The 15,047-nt window shown below is 49.6% G+C and overlaps 1 protein-coding gene across 7 annotated transcripts in view; it reads left to right on the top strand.

Moving 5' to 3' along the window:
* Nucleotides 1-15,047, top strand: part of Synj2 (synaptojanin 2) — a 105,589-nt gene that overhangs the window by 71,404 nt on the left and 19,138 nt on the right. For all 7 annotated transcript variants that reach the window (XM_004856827.3, XM_004856826.3, XM_087193416.1 and 4 more), the window contains 9 exons: nucleotides 851-947; nucleotides 3,244-3,416; nucleotides 4,888-4,969; nucleotides 5,645-5,794; nucleotides 5,865-6,030; nucleotides 7,662-7,853; nucleotides 10,806-10,887; nucleotides 11,672-11,812; nucleotides 13,657-13,849. In XM_004856827.3, the coding sequence (XP_004856884.2) occupies nucleotides 851-947; nucleotides 3,244-3,416; nucleotides 4,888-4,969; nucleotides 5,645-5,794; nucleotides 5,865-6,030; nucleotides 7,662-7,853; nucleotides 10,806-10,887; nucleotides 11,672-11,812; nucleotides 13,657-13,849 (1,276 nt within the window). The remainder of the gene's footprint in view (nucleotides 1-850; nucleotides 948-3,243; nucleotides 3,417-4,887; nucleotides 4,970-5,644; nucleotides 5,795-5,864; nucleotides 6,031-7,661; nucleotides 7,854-10,805; nucleotides 10,888-11,671; nucleotides 11,813-13,656; nucleotides 13,850-15,047) is intronic.

Here is a 15,047-nt window from a genome sequence, read left to right as displayed (position 1 = left end):
TCCTTGCGCTTGCACAGTAGGCAGCAAAGCCACTGAGCTAAATCCCCAGCCCTATTATGATTATTATTATTATTATTATTTTTGGTACAGGGGATCGAACTCAGGTCCTTGCGCTTGCGCAGCAGGTGGCAAGACCACTGAGCTAAATCCCTGGCCCTGATCATTATTTTTTGAAAAATCTCTTTATAATAGAAACCTGCCATGTAGAAATTTAGAAAAGAAAAATGTTCAGAGCAGAAAAAAACTTCTAAGTCCTACAACATTCCATTCCCTTTAACATCATAGTGTATTTGTTTCCAGGCTTCTTTTGTCTAAATTTAGGCATAAAGATCTCACTATTAAGTTACACTTCTATGTCTGCTTTTTTGCATTGTTGTTTCCCTGTTCTTTTAAGTACTACATTAAAATTATAAAGTTGCTTTTATCAAGCTGCTGATAAGGGATAAATACTGGAGTGTCTCCCAATATCTCACCATGCATATTTTAAAATAGCCTTTACTGGCCAAAAGCCTGCAGTTTTGTTGTACCTTCTTGTTTTGGTTGAGCACTAGATCTAGTGGTGGTGCTTTACAGAGGGGCCAGCAAAGCCTTCCTGTCATTCCTGTCCTGGGCCTTTTATGCAGACAGGCCCTGACAGCCTGTTCCCATCAGGGGCATTTCCAGTGAGCAGTGGTGGTAAGAAGCTGAGAAGTCATTTTCTCCACCCCGGGCTCACTTTCCACGCCTCAGGCCAGTGGCATGGCTGAGAATGTGTCATCCCTTTTGTACATCTTCCCTGAGGTGCCCATGACCAGGTGGCCAGTCTGGATCTGGGTGCCCTGGTGTCACTGCCCACTTGCTACTATTGCAGGCACATGGTGTTTCTGAAGGAGCAGTATGGGAAACAGGTGGTTGTGAACCTGCTGGGAAGCAGAGGTGGAGAGGAGGTGCTCAACAGGGCCTTCAAGGTAACCCCATTCCCGGTGTCTCCACCCAGGGCTGGGCTGGTGGAGAGGGTGAGGTGGCCCCACTCGGGAGGGCTCTTATGAGATGGAGGACAGCAGTTGGCCCTCCTGAGGTTTCAGAGGTTTCCCCAGGGCTTCAGCCAGCGAATGAGCTGCACCAGACTGAAGAATTTGCTCAAAATCAGAACAAAGCTGCATTTTGCCAAGCCTCCCATGGGCAGGGAGGCCTTCCAACTTTCTTCTCAAGAGTTGCTTGGTCCAGAAAGGGAGAAGGTGGGGCCTAGTCGCAGACTGGCATCTCCTGGGACCTTCATACCAACACTGCAGGAACTTTATGCCTCAGTCTCCCTCCAGGCCCTGCTTGGTTCAAAGTAGGGTGCTGTGTGGCCTCCTCCTGCTGCCTGGGTGGCCTTCATGTCCCCACTCTCATTTGGGCTGCTGGTAGAAGCTGGGTGCCAGCTCCTGGTAGTCTTCTCCCACCTTCTGGGTACCCAGTTCTGGGGAGGGTGAATCACGGGGTGAAGAAGCAGTCAGAGCAGGGGACTCCACCCAGGCCTCTCCTGGTCACAGAGGCCAGGTTTCCCAGGGAGCTACCAGGCTGCCCTGGAAGACCCCAGAATGAGTTGTGGGAGCCTCCTCATTCCTCACCCAGGCTCCATGGCCCCCACTTAGAAGAGAAAGACTCTCTGGTTGTTAAAAGGTCAAAGAAGCCCCTTATTGAGAGAACTTACAGTCACCTGGGCAGGTCCCACGACCAGCCCATCCTGTCACTCTGACCCCTGACCCCTGGCTGGAGGAAGCACAGTCCAGCTGGGGTGCTCATTTTACTCTGCTTAGAAAAGCCACAAACTTGGAGCAGGGACTTTCTGGATGTCAGTTTTATTTGGCCAGACCTGCTTTTCCTGTTTGGTTTGTTGCTATGAGCAACGTGATCAAGAAACCCCTCCCTTCCCACCCATTTTGGCAGCTGTGCTGCTGGTTTATTTTAAGGCAGAAGGTGCGGGGGATCCTTTTCCCTTTTCTGCCTTGAGTTATAGAGAAAGGATGTCCTCAGCAGCTCCTGTCCCCCCTTCAGCAGCTGGTAGCAGTGCCTCTCTCCCAGCAGCTGGTGGCAGTGTCCCTGGCACTGAAATGAAGGTCTCTTTTGTAACCAGAGGGCAGGAGGTGGCCTTGGGGTGGAAGATAGGTAGAGACAGCACCTCAGCCGGAGACCTGGGTCTTGGCCCTGACAAGTGAGTCCCCTAACCAGACTGAGGCTGGTGCTCCAACAGCCAGCCTGGGATCTGGTGGTTCTCTGTCCTCAGCTGGACAAGGTGCTGGCTCCAAAGTATATAAAGCTGTAAGCCACCAAGCATACTGTTTAGTTCCACAAACTATTCCCAGGGAGACTTTCTTGACCATGGCAGGATATGTAGATTTGTATTCTGGCCATCTGAGGTGGCCTAGAGACCTTGCAGTCCTGCAGAGACCCCAGAACCTCTGGCTGGGCAGGTGCTGGACTGATCTACCCTGAAGCCACCAGCACAGTGTGTGGAGCTGCAGAGCTGGGTGGCTAGGAACAGCTGGTCTGTCCTTGACATTGATGTGCTTTGGTGAGGAGGCTGAGGAGTGGCTGGGCAGGGAAGCCCTGTGTGGGAGGGAGGCCTTGGTGATGAGTAGCCTAAGCCATCAGCAGCCCCCCACTGCGTTTCTGCAATAGTGCCCACCTTCACCGTAGCTCCTGGGCTGCACCTGGATGTGGACCAGGCTGGGCCCCGTGTCTCTGGCCCCTGGTCTCCCTTATCCTGAGGCATCTCCATCCTTCTAGCCACCTTAGCCTGGAGATGTGGCCACTGCAGAGCCCACCCTCCTGGGTCTGGTGCTTATAAAGATGAGGCCAGTTGCCAGGGCAATGGGGGCTGGATTATGAGCTCCCCAGCTCGCTCTATGTCACTGTCCCTGATGGCCCTAAAGAACAGTGACCCTCCCTACTCCTCTGCCCTCCAAGAGGCCTGCAGGAGTGGTATGTCCCCAAGGAGACACCCCTGTGCTTGCCTCTTTTGCCCAAGGGGGACCTTCTGCCTTTGTGCAGGCAAGATGCTCTTTGTGGCTTTTGTCCTCCCAGGACCTTTATCCTATGCTTCCCTTTCAGGGTCAGGGCCAGTTAGGCACCTGGTTTTCCATGCACCATCTAGCTAAGGTGTGCACTCTACCAGGTGACTGTGGTTGGTCTCATGAACGCAAGTGGCAAGAGGAGGTTTGCAGTCACTGCTTTGCCTTCTTCTCTTGTCCTCTCACCGCCCTCCCTCTCCCTTTTCAGAAGTTGCTCTGGGCTTCCTGCCACGCTGTTGACACACCTATGATAAATTTTGACTTATATCAGTTCGCCAAAGGCGGGAAGCTAGAGAAATTGGAGAACCTGTTGAGGCCTCACTTAAAGCTGCACTGGGACGACTTTGATGTGTTCACGAAGGGCGAGAATGTAAGTCCACGGTGAGTCTCACCCACACTCTGCATCGTCCTGCGAGGCGAGGAGCTCAGGAACTGCAGCACTCCTGGGCCAGACGCCTCTTCAAGGCTATACCTATAGTTTCCCGGGTTGTGAGCTCGATGATGTTGAGCATCTAGATTCCAGCCTTCCCCTTTCCCTTCCTGTAATCAGTGAATGATGTGCTTCTGAATTTGGTGATTAGATGGTAAAATACGATTTTCTGGGAAAAGGAACATCCTAATGTAAAGGACTGTGTCAAAATGAAGAGCTCAGGAGACTGTGTAACAATAACTTTCGCACACTGTGAGGAGGACTCACGAGGGTGAGGGGACCATCACCAGCCTTGGTGGGACCTGAAGAAACCGGGCTGTGGGTCACCCTGTTCAGACCTGAGAGGAAAAGAAAGACGGAGTCAGTCCTCAGATCACTCTCGTTATTTACAGACCCCATGTTTGTGAATTGATCTACTCTTTAAAACTCATTGGCCTGCTGTGCAAGTGCAAGGACCAGAGTTCGATCCCCAGTACCAAAAAAAACCCAAAAACAAACAAACAAAAAAACTCATTGGTAGCTCCAGACTCTCTACTCACAGTGCCTTTGCAGTCATTCATAGAAACATGCAGAGCAGCAAATACGTGACCCTGGTGAGGTCAAACAGGGTGACGCTTGGCCTTTGCATCTCAGTTCTCAGGCTGTTGACAAGTGTCCTTTATACTGTTTAGTGGCACGTCTTTCACATTTTTGTGCTTCTGTTGACTTCACTGTTTTAAGGTATCCTGCAAGCGTAGCACTATGTAGCATTTCTAAGCACAAAAATGCTGTGCTGTTCCTTCTGGAGAAAATGCAGGTTACATAAGCTTCATTCAGGCCTGAGTTTTGACGCTACTGGCCATGAGTTTGGTGTTAATAAAGCAGCAGAATACAGATGCTCTTGGATTTAAAATGAGGTTATGTCCTGATAAACCCATTGTGTTTCAAAAAGAGCGTAAGTCAAAAATGTATTTAATATTCTTATTAACTCATGGTAAAGTTAAAAAACCATTCAGTTGAGCCATCCTAAATCTATACATATGCAGTAACATGTCTTGAAACAGAAATACGTAAAACCAGGCCATGTACTGATCAGTAGATAACACTGTCATGGCCAGAGGCCCATGGGACTCTAACAGCATTTCTCCTCGGAGCTGTGCTCCAGTATTTGCTAATTTAATGTTCATGCAACTGTGAATTGCTGTTTATAACAAGAACCAGCTGGTTCACAAAGGCCAGAGCTGCGGCACCTGAAGAGGTGGTCTGGGGTCTTCCTTCTTGTCACTGCTGCAGTACAGGGTCCCTTGGGATGTACCCCAGGATGCTGGTGAGTTTCTAGGGAGTAGGAAAGGGCCTCTCCCTTGGAAAGGACTGAGGCCATTGTGCTACAGCTGTTGGTCCTCTGAGCCCATCTTACAACTGGTCCTATTTCTTGTTCCTAAGTTTCCAGAAAGGCACTTTGCGGATGAACTGTCTTGACTGCTTGGATCGAACCAACACCGTGCAGAGCTTCATCGCGCTGGAGGTTTGTCCCTTGGGCTATCTGTGTCATGTCCCGTACCTTCAGCAGGCAGGCTGAGTCTTCAGTAGCAAGATGGGGTGGCATCACTGGGTTTACTTTGCAGGTAATAGCGATCTGCAGTGGCACATCCCTGTGGAACCTCCCTGGGTCGCTACTGGCCTGTGCCTCTTGTGCATTTCCCTGTCGCAGTCACGTGCTCTCTGGGAAGCATCCCAGCCATAGTGGCCCATAGGCGTGGGAGTTGTTAAGAAGCAGTTGTTCTGTACAGTGATTATCCTGAATATACTGCGGGGCCAGGCAGGGCAGAGTGAGGTTGTTGGAGGTTCAGGGGAAACTTCATCTTTCAATGTGGCCCCAGCCATCTGGTGACCTCTCAGTCCATCCTAGGAGGAGGAAGTGAGGTCCACAGCTCCTGCTGCCCCCTACTGCTTGCTGCCCAGCAGTGGCAGGAGGGCAGTCGGATATCTGTCAGAGGAGGGTCTAAGTGGTCATCTAAATGAATCTGGGCACATTAGGAGGAGCTACTTTCTCTGCTGCAAGAACTCCTCAGTCTCTGGAGGTATGCAAGGTCTTCAGGGCCTAGAGTGGCCACAGTCTGCTGAGTGAGGGGCTCATGAGGAGGTACCTGGGATGAAGCCCTCAGGCTCTCAGTGCACACTGTCCTTTATTTCTCTCCAGGTCCTTCATCTGCAACTCGAGAGCCTGAGGCTGAATTCAAAGCCCATTGTTGAGCGCTTCGTGGAGTCCTTCAAAGCCATGTGGTCCCTGAATGGACACAGCCTGAGCAAGGTGTTCACAGGCAGCAGAGCCCTGGAGGGGAAGGCCAAGGTAAGAGCAAGCCAAAGGTGGTGGGAGGAGTGGCACATCACGATCCCCTCACATCTGTGGCTTCGTGCAGGTGGGGAAGCTGAAGGATGGCGCCCGGTCCATGTCTCGTACCATCCAGTCCAACTTCTTCGATGGGGTGAGGCAGGAGGCCATCAGACTGCTGCTGGTGGGAGATGTCTACAACGAGGAATCAACAGACAAAGGGAGGATGCTCCTGGACAACACAGCCCTTCTGGGTAATGCCTGCTGCTCTCCGTGCATGGGGTATCTATGGTCCTCACTGCATGGGTGCAGGTGATGGCCATGGGGAAGGTTAACCAGCCCTGCTGCCCCACTGAGTCATCCAGAAAGGCAGGTGGCAGATATGTCCAGAGCTTTTAGGCTTCTGGTCTGTGGTCTCCTGGTCTGACTGATTGACCTAAGTAGCCTATAGTTGTCCCTGTACACTGTCACTGTCCCTCAGTGTCTGTGGGGAACTGGTTCCAGGATTCCCATGTGTACCAAAACTGGCAGATGCTCAAGTCCTCTATATAAAATGGCCTGTCTTTGTGTATAGCCTTTGTACATCCTCCTCTACATTTTAGATCATCTCTGGATTACTTATAATACCTAATGCTGTGTAAACAGCTGTTATACTATACTGTTCAAGGTAAAATGACAAGGAAGAGATCTGTACATGGGAGCCTGCCTCTGGTCTCTCCTACTGTCTTGGCTTGGTTCTGTTTTCCATGCTGAGAGGAGGGAGGAATGGAGAGGGCTCTGAGTCTGCACTGTTCCGAAAGCATTGATGTTGCTGAATGCTCACTTGCTCCAAAAACTTCCCGTTACCTGGGTCCTGGTCCCCTTGACAGCTGTGCGGCTCAGGAGATTCCTGTGGGCTGACCTGTCATCCTTTGGCCACGGAGAGCCCTGCAGAAATAGAGTAAAGGGCACTGTCGAATCCTGGGGGTGTGTGCACATCTGCTTAGGAGTTCATCAATAGCTAGAAGGTTTTTTGGGAAAATTCTGAGGGCCTCTTGTTCCCTGGAGCCTGTGAACTTTATAGATCTAAGGGAAAAGGGGAGACCCAGGATTTTTCCCTATATAAAAGTTTATGTTAGAAATTTGTGGTGTTATTGAAAGAGAAATGAGCCCATATCTGAAATGGTTTAATAGGCTTTTAGGGCTCTCATTTCTCCATACTGGAGAGCACTTATTTGGCTTGTGCTAGCCAAGGCAATGTTTGGTTTCTGCCTTGGGAATACTGCCAGTTCAGAAAAAGCTGAACAAGCTCCAAGTGACATTAGTGAGGCTTATTCAGGGTCAGGAGAGGGGACTTGGGCTAAGTCAGTAGTTTAAAATCTGTTTTGGATCTCTAGAGGATGGAGACAATGTGGTATCCTAGTTTTTTAATGCCTTTCAGACATGTGGGATAGAAGGTAGAAAATGCAGTCGGGGGTTTTGGTAAGTATTTAAAGTTATACATGTAGCTCTATATACACGTGTAATGCGTGTATATATACTATTTATGTGGTCAACTGTGATGTCCCCGGTGCTTTTGCCTTCTATGGGATCACGAGGTGAAGGCTGAGGACAAGCCTTTCTCCGTGTGTGTTGGGGGATCCTCTGTGACTTGATGTCACGTGGCCTCTGAGGGGAGGGTGAATTTCCAGACCTGTGTTTTCACACCTTGCTTGCAGAAAGGGAAGTGTAGTGTTTAATGTAGGTGTTCACCTCCTCTCGCCTTCCCAGTAATGCACATGTTTTGGTCTGTATCTATAGGCTGTGAACCGGCTTTCTCTGACAGGTCGTCCCTTCTGTAATTCTAAAATTATAGTGTCTGACGTTTGGGCTGTAGAGAAAGGTGCCTTTTTATGCCTCCCCACAGTGACTCCCAGGATCCTGAAAGCCATGACAGAGCGACAGTCAGAATTCACAAATTTCAAGCGGATCCAAATCGCTGTGGGGACCTGGAATGTGAATGGAGGAAAGCAGTTCCGGAGCAACCTCCTGGGGACAGCAGAGCTCACAGACTGGCTGCTCGATGCACCTCAGCTCACTGGAGCAGTGAACTCTGAGGGTGAGTGCAGCCACTCTGGTGACCTCCAGAGTTTCTTCCCAGTGAACCTGCCCCAGCAGGCTTGGCCTTTTTAGTAGCTATTGCTTTGTGGAGTTTAGTATTTGACATTTTCACTCTTTGGAATGTTCACATGTAGGCTGGGGACATAGCTCAGGGGTAGAGCACTTGCCTGGCATGCATGGGGCCTGGGGCTTGATCACTAGCAACACACACACACACACACACAGACACACACACACGCACTCTGAAAGTTTGAAAGCACAGTGGCCCAACCTAGAGTACTATGTAGCAAGTTAACTTTGTGACCCCTTTTCTTTTCCATGTGTTTGAAAGAGCTAATGACATTGGATCTTTCTTGTCTTCACATGTAGACATCTTAGTCTTAGGATTGGGTCACTTGTTCCTAGTTGCCAGGAGACCTGGCCTCCAGAGCCATACTACTATTAGGAGCCAGCTGGAGCCAGGCATGCACTTAATACTGCTGCTGCCTGAGAACACTTCATCCCTGCCTTTCTCTCAGCAAGCTACTGGTTGGGCAGCCCTAATCTGAAAACTTGAACTCTGAAATGCTCCGACATCTGAAACGTTTTGAGCGCTGATGTGGCAGCACCAGTGGAAAATTCCATTCCTGACCTGATGTGATGGATCACAATCAAGACACAGGGACACTGATAATGTTGCAAAAAGCCGGGCATGGTGGCGCATGCCTGTAATCCCAGCACTCTGGGAGGCTGAGGCAGGAAGGTCTCAAGGTTGAGCCCAGCCTGGGCAATTTAGTGAGATCTTATCTCAGAATTAAGAAGAGGTGGAGATGTAGTTCAGTGTGCAGGCCCTAGAATCATTTCCCAGTAATGAACAAATATTTTTAAATTGCATTAATTGTCTTCAGGCTATGTGTAAAAGTGTATATAAAATAAATGAATTTCACATTTAGAGCCATGTCCTATTCCCATGTATATACAAATATTCCTAAGTCCACAACACTTATGGCCCAAGCATTTTGGATAAGGGATATTCGTCCATATTGAGTAGTCATGAAAGAGCTCATGTACTTTTTTGTTTGTTTGTTTGTCTTTTGTTTTTGGCAGTACTGGGATTTGCACCCAAGGCCTATGCAATGAGCTATATCCTTACCCCACCACTCTTTTTTCTTTTTCTTTTTCTTTTTCTTTTTCTTTTTCTTTTTGAGACCGGGTCTTACTAAGTTGCCCACTTGCCCAGGCTAGGCTCAAATTTGTGATCCTTCAGCATCAGCTTCCCAGAATGCTGGGATTAGACGGTTGTGCCCAGCTAGAATTCATGTATTTTTTCAGAATAAAATAATTTCAAATTTCGCCCGTACCCTAACTTGTCAAGCAAGATCCTATTGACTGGCCTCAGAATGCAGGTTTTGGAGAGCAAAGGATTTTGTTTTTTGGTGCCGGGGATCCAACTTGGGACCTTGTACTTGTGAGGCAGCGGCTAGATCCCCAGCCCCAGCTAAGGATTTTTTGCACAGTCATTGTTAACTCGGGGCCTTGGTTTTTCCCTCATTCCTGGACTCATGACCAGGTTCTCTGCCTAGCGAGTGACTCATGGTCCTGTGCGTGCAGTGGCCTGTGCTTCTGCACACCCTCTCCTGCCACACACTCCTTTTCCTCCTGTCTGCTTTGAGGAGGTGGCCGAGCCCATGGCTCGGGGTCACTGGACTCTCCTGCCAGTGGGGACCTGTGTTGGCCCCAGCAGTGCATCCAGAAGCCATCTGAATGCCACCAGGGAGGAGGACGCCCTCCCTGACCCCACAGTCACCCTCTTCCTCCCCATGCAGGAAGCTGGTGGCTTTTTGCCGGGGTCTGACTGGGGTAGACAGTAGTGGGCTCCCTGGAAACCCACCCAGTTCAGGAGTGGGAAGGAGATGAGCCTCCTGTCGCCAACCAGAGCAGAGGACAGATCTTGTTTCCTTTACAAAAAGCAGCAACAAGTCTCTGTGTTAGGCCAGTTGAGCCAGAAGTGCCAGGTACCTGTGTGGAAGGAAGCAAGCACTGCCTGGCCTTACCTGGAGGAGGCTACTTCCTCCAGGGCAGGAGGTGTCTCACTTTCTGCAGCTGGAACCGTGTCTGGGCTTGATGGCTCAGGTCCCTGAGTGTTGGTGGGTATGACCAAAGAGGTTTAGTAAATGGCTGCAGGGAAAATTGGATGCTTCTGTTCAGGGAGAGCAGCGAAACTGGGCATGGTGATGCACACCTGTAATCTCAGCACTCTGGGAGGCTGAGACAGGAGGATCACAAGTTCAAGCCTGTTTGTGTAATTTAGCAAGACCCCATCTCAAAGTAAAAAAATAAAAAGGGCTGGATGTGCAAAGCTCAGTGCAAAGGGTTCAATCCCCAGTACTGTTTAAAAAGGGGCGGGGGTAGGGACAGAAGCAGCAGCTGCAGGCTTGCTGGGCTCTGTGTAAGCTGGGCACTTCTACAGCAGAGCAGTTCCAGCAGCAACAGTGTCCAGTGCAAGTCCTCTGCTCACTGAATAACGATCTCCTTGCACAGGACTGTGTCAGTCCTGGGCAGTGCTCTGCCCTGCACTGTGAAAAGTACTTAGGAGGCACACACTCAATAAGATAGTGTGGCCCCAAAACTCTGAGGCTGTGGCTGGGGAGACCGTCATCAGGAAGGGCAAGGAGGGCTCTTGTACTGTGCCAGGCATTTTCCTCACATTTCCTAATTTACACTCCACAACCGTCCCTTTTGTGGAGAAAGAAACAGGTTCAGAGGGGTCCATAATGCGTCCCAGGACATACCCAGGGAAGGGCTGTGTCTGGTGGAGGGGAGGGCTTGGTGCCGGCCCCTGTGAATGGTCAGGTTGGGTAGATTTCAGCATTGAATGGTGTAGCTCAGAAGAGAGAAATGGGGAGCCCTTGAACCAGGAACGCAGGCCTTGGCGGTCCTGATTCCCTTCGTCTCCTGCCTTGTTCCCCAGATGACAGCAGCCCGGCTGACATGTTTGCTGTGGGGTTTGAGGAAATGGTGGAACTGAGTGCAGGGAATATTGTCAATGCCAGGTAAGGGGCCGGGCAGCAGGGGCCAGGGTGTCCCAGAGCCAGGTGCCTGACTGGGAGTGGGCCCTGGGGTGCTCCTAGAGCCAGCCTGCTCTGGATCCACCAGCCTGTGACCCTGACCCTGAGGGGACTTCTGAGAGGGCTCCTTCCCCGAACTCACACAGATGTGCTGCCCTGGTCCGCCTCCCCCGTTAACTAAGGAAACAGAAGGAAGGGCTGGTTATCGCTGGCTTTTCTGCGAGGTGCTCTTGCCTGGGCTGTGGGATGCGGCTGATCCATGCTGCCACGGGAAGCTGGTGTGTGTGAGGGTGCAGTGTGGGACAGGGCAGGTCGGGAGAGTGGCTGATTCGTGTTTCCTGGGGAGAGGGGAGGAGACCTGAGTGCCAGGAGTAGCTACTCCTCTTCTTTATGCCATTCACGAAGGAAAGACCCCAAACCACTGGATTACCAGTGCTATAGTCAACAAGACTTCTGCCCTCTCTAAACTGGCCCAGTTTCATTTTAAGGAACTTTCTGAACAAATAATTAAAACCGACTCTACAGAGCTCTTCTAAGAAGGTTCTGTGCTAGGTGTCAGGGACCAAGGAGAGGGCCACTGTGATGTGTAAGACACAACCAGAAATATGCAGATGGTCGGCTGGAACAAGCAAGGCATGATACTCCTACTGAGGAGCAGCCAGTGCAAAATCAGTTCTGTAAAAGGATAGATGGGGCCTGGAGAGCTCAGTAGGTGGGAGACGGCACCTCCGCCTAACCAGAAGTGGTGCTCTCCTCTCTTCTTTTGCAGTACCACCAACAGGAAGATGTGGGGGGAGCAGCTTCAGAAAGCCATCTCACGCTCCCATAGGTACATTCTCCTGACTTCGGCACAGCTGGTGGGCGTCTGTCTTTACATCTTTGTGCGCCCATACCATGTCCCATTCATCAGGTAAGAGCATTTCGGTTATCAGCTTCTGGGGAATGAGGGGTTGTGAGTCTGTGTTTTGTTCTATGACTTCTGCCTGGTCCCCCCTCCTGGGGTCCCCCCTCCTGTGGTAGGAATCAGGGCCTGCCATTGTTCTAGGCAAAATTCCCAAGGGGAGAGAAAAATGAGGCTAAATAGCACATTATCTAACAATTAAAAAGCCACCATGGAAAACTCCTAAGCCAGGAAGCTAAGCTTGCTTAGGAAGAGTGGCCCATGATTTTCATCACCTTTCTATTCAAAGAAAGCGTTTCTTGTCTGTATTTTACAGACAGGAAACCTCTGACCTGGAGCTGACTAACTTATCAGGAAATGGCAATTCTTTTGTCTCCCTTCAAAAGAATTCTTAGTAGAACCTGTGTCATTTCATAATTATTTCTCCAGGGTAACAACAATGTGAGTGTAAGAAAGGGGAAGCCTTAAGAAATGCATTCCTTTTAGGAAAGGCCATGTGTATGCGTGTGTGTGTGTGTGTGTGTGTGTGTGTATACTGGAGGAGCTCACCATTTCTCTTAACTTTTAATAGCTTCCTGTTGCTACTTGGTCTTGTTTATGAGTTTATCGGGGTTTCCTAATGCTGATGCCAGACATTAAGCCGACCTTCCTAAGTCAAGTGGGACAAGACTCAGGCAGTACCTCTGTGTAGCAGGCCACCAGCATGATGCATGGCATCCTTTAGAGAGCAAGACTGGGCTCTGCATTCATAATCCTTTTGTGTAACTTGAAGGAAATAAGTCCCTGCCCCTCTGATTGTGCCATTTCCCTGAAAATAAGACCTAACTAGATAAAAAAAAAAAGCCAACTCCAATCAGCCTATCTTTGCCTTATCTGCCATTACAGAGTAGCCACCTGAGCAAGAGAATAGTGAGGTACAGTCTTCTGCCTGGCACTGGCCATCACCATGGTAATGACTGCTATTAATTACAGCTGAAGTTTATTTTCCCATTAGGTATTATTTGGGGGTAAACATGGTGTTGCTAGGGCAGCTCATCTATACCCTAGGTAGTGGGTACAGGTTAGTTTACTAAGGTCAGGTTAAAGGTTAGAGGTGAACTGAGGAGGGAGCAGGGGAGAGGAGGCTCCCATTTCCAGGCATGGCCAGAGGTCTCACCACATGTGTGGCACCTGTGTCCTTGTCTCCCTGCTCCAGCTGGTCTAAAAGTTCACACCCCTTTGGCAAACTGTCACCTTCGCTTTGTCTCCTGGGAATTGGGTGCCCCAGAAGGCTCCTCCACCATCTCCACCATCACTTCATGGAAGTGTTAAGCAGCTGGCTTGTGCTCTGTGGCTCTAGACCCTGCCCTCACTGCGTGCATGTGCACATTCCAAGTTCCCATTTTAATGAGCCAGGAGTCTGCAGTGCAGGAAAGTCGGTTTGAGATCGCCTTCCCAAGCCAGCCTTAGATGATGGGATGTTTCCCAATTCTGAAATGCATTCATTGCCCAATGGCCCCTCTATGCTAAGCACAAGATCTGTGGTGCGGGCTGGGGAGACAGTGAAGTTCCTGCTGCTCCTGTGAGCGGGAGAGCTAGGGCAGACCCAGGGACCACGTATCTGCAGTTATGGGTGCTCGTGGGGTACAAAGCCAGTCCGCGGGGAAGATGCTCCACACCCCCACGAAGGAGCAGCCAGCAGTGAGAGGGAGCAGCCTCCTGATCTACGAGTCAATGATGTGGTTGAACAGACCTCTCAGCTGGTATTCAGGGGTCTCAGAGCACAGGCCTCAGGCTGCTCCTGAATTCTTCTCTAGCAAAAGATGTTTAAGCTTTTCTGCAGCTCATAGGATGTTCGTGTTCTTGCATTGCAGGGACGTGGCTGTCGACACAGTGAAGACTGGCATGGGGGGCAAAGCAGGAAACAAGGGTGCTGTGGGCATCCGCTTTCAGTTCCACAGCACCAGCTTCTGCTTCATCTGCAGCCACCTGACGGCTGGGCAGTCGCAGGTGAAGGAGAGGAACGAGGACTACAGGGAGATCACCCACAGGCTGTCCTTCCCCGCGGTGAGCAGAGCTGCTGACAGAGCCAGGCCTGGGGGAACAACCGCAAGTAGGGTGTCTGCCTCTGACAGCACAGAGCTGGTTGGGGGCAGATGCAGGGTCAGCCCTGGAAATCACCCAGGATCATGTGATTTCTAATTCAGATGATGAATGGGGAAGAGAACCAGTGTGTCCATGAAGAATGTTTTAATCTGAACAGTACAAGCCTTAGTTTTCCTGGGGATACAGGTGTGACCCTTGATGAGTATATGCTTAGCATGCATGAAGCTCTAATTTCAATTCCCATCACCAAAAAAAAAATTTAGTTTTCTTGAGGTCCACAACCTTCACACTTGTGTTGTTGCTCAGCTAAGAATTCTTCCTTTTTTAAAATCAGGAAATCACGACTAAAGACCTGGACCTGACTTCTACCCTGACATTGCCAATAATGCATGCCAGGCTGTCCTCTAGTGGTGGTTCAGAGGTTTTCATGCCGAAACCTGTGGGCTTGATTTTAAAATTTAGATCTTAATGTTCTTCCCATGCAAAGATGATTCCCTGTGCACCTTCAGCCTTGTGTGCACCCCACCCTCACCTCCTGTACCTTAGAGGGAGGACAGACTTCACTGTTCTTGCCATGATTCTTCCAGAGTCTGATACGGGCTGGCCGGGTCTTGGACCTCATCTTATGAGAGCAGATTCATTAAAACTGATAATCTATCACCTGGGTGGCACCATATGCAAGGCAAAAATTGCTTAGTTTTTGTTAATAAGTGTCTTGATCCTTGTAGCTTTTATTTGTTGAGTTAAAGAAGAAACAAATGAGTTGGAAATTTTTTAATTCTTGTGTGTGGCTAAAAAGTCTAACCTTTTTCACTTAAAAAGTACTATTTTGAAATAATATACTTAGACCACAATCTCAAATAGAGTTTACAATATGACATATATATTTATATACTGTATATTGAGAGTACCTATAAGTTAATACTCCATACAAGTGCCTGGTACAATAGCCACTGGACACAAGTAGGTATTTAAGTTAATTGAAGTCACCTGTGCTGACTACAGTGCCAGTTTTCAGCACACAATGGCCCGCACAGGAAGAGTGTTTCTACCTCTGGAGAAAGTTCCTCCAGTTGTCTACACACTTGGTTTATTTAGTTGTGGCTATCTTCATCCTCTATTCAGATTATCAGAAACACATCACATACCGAGGGGACAG

Source organism: Heterocephalus glaber, unplaced genomic scaffold (genome assembly GCF_053883595.1).
Source record: "Heterocephalus glaber isolate CG9 unplaced genomic scaffold, H.glaber_assembly_v1.0 deba00001592, whole genome shotgun sequence".
Taxonomy (NCBI): Eukaryota; Metazoa; Chordata; class Mammalia; order Rodentia; family Bathyergidae; genus Heterocephalus; species Heterocephalus glaber.
This window is presented reverse-complemented; position numbering and strand designations above follow the sequence as displayed.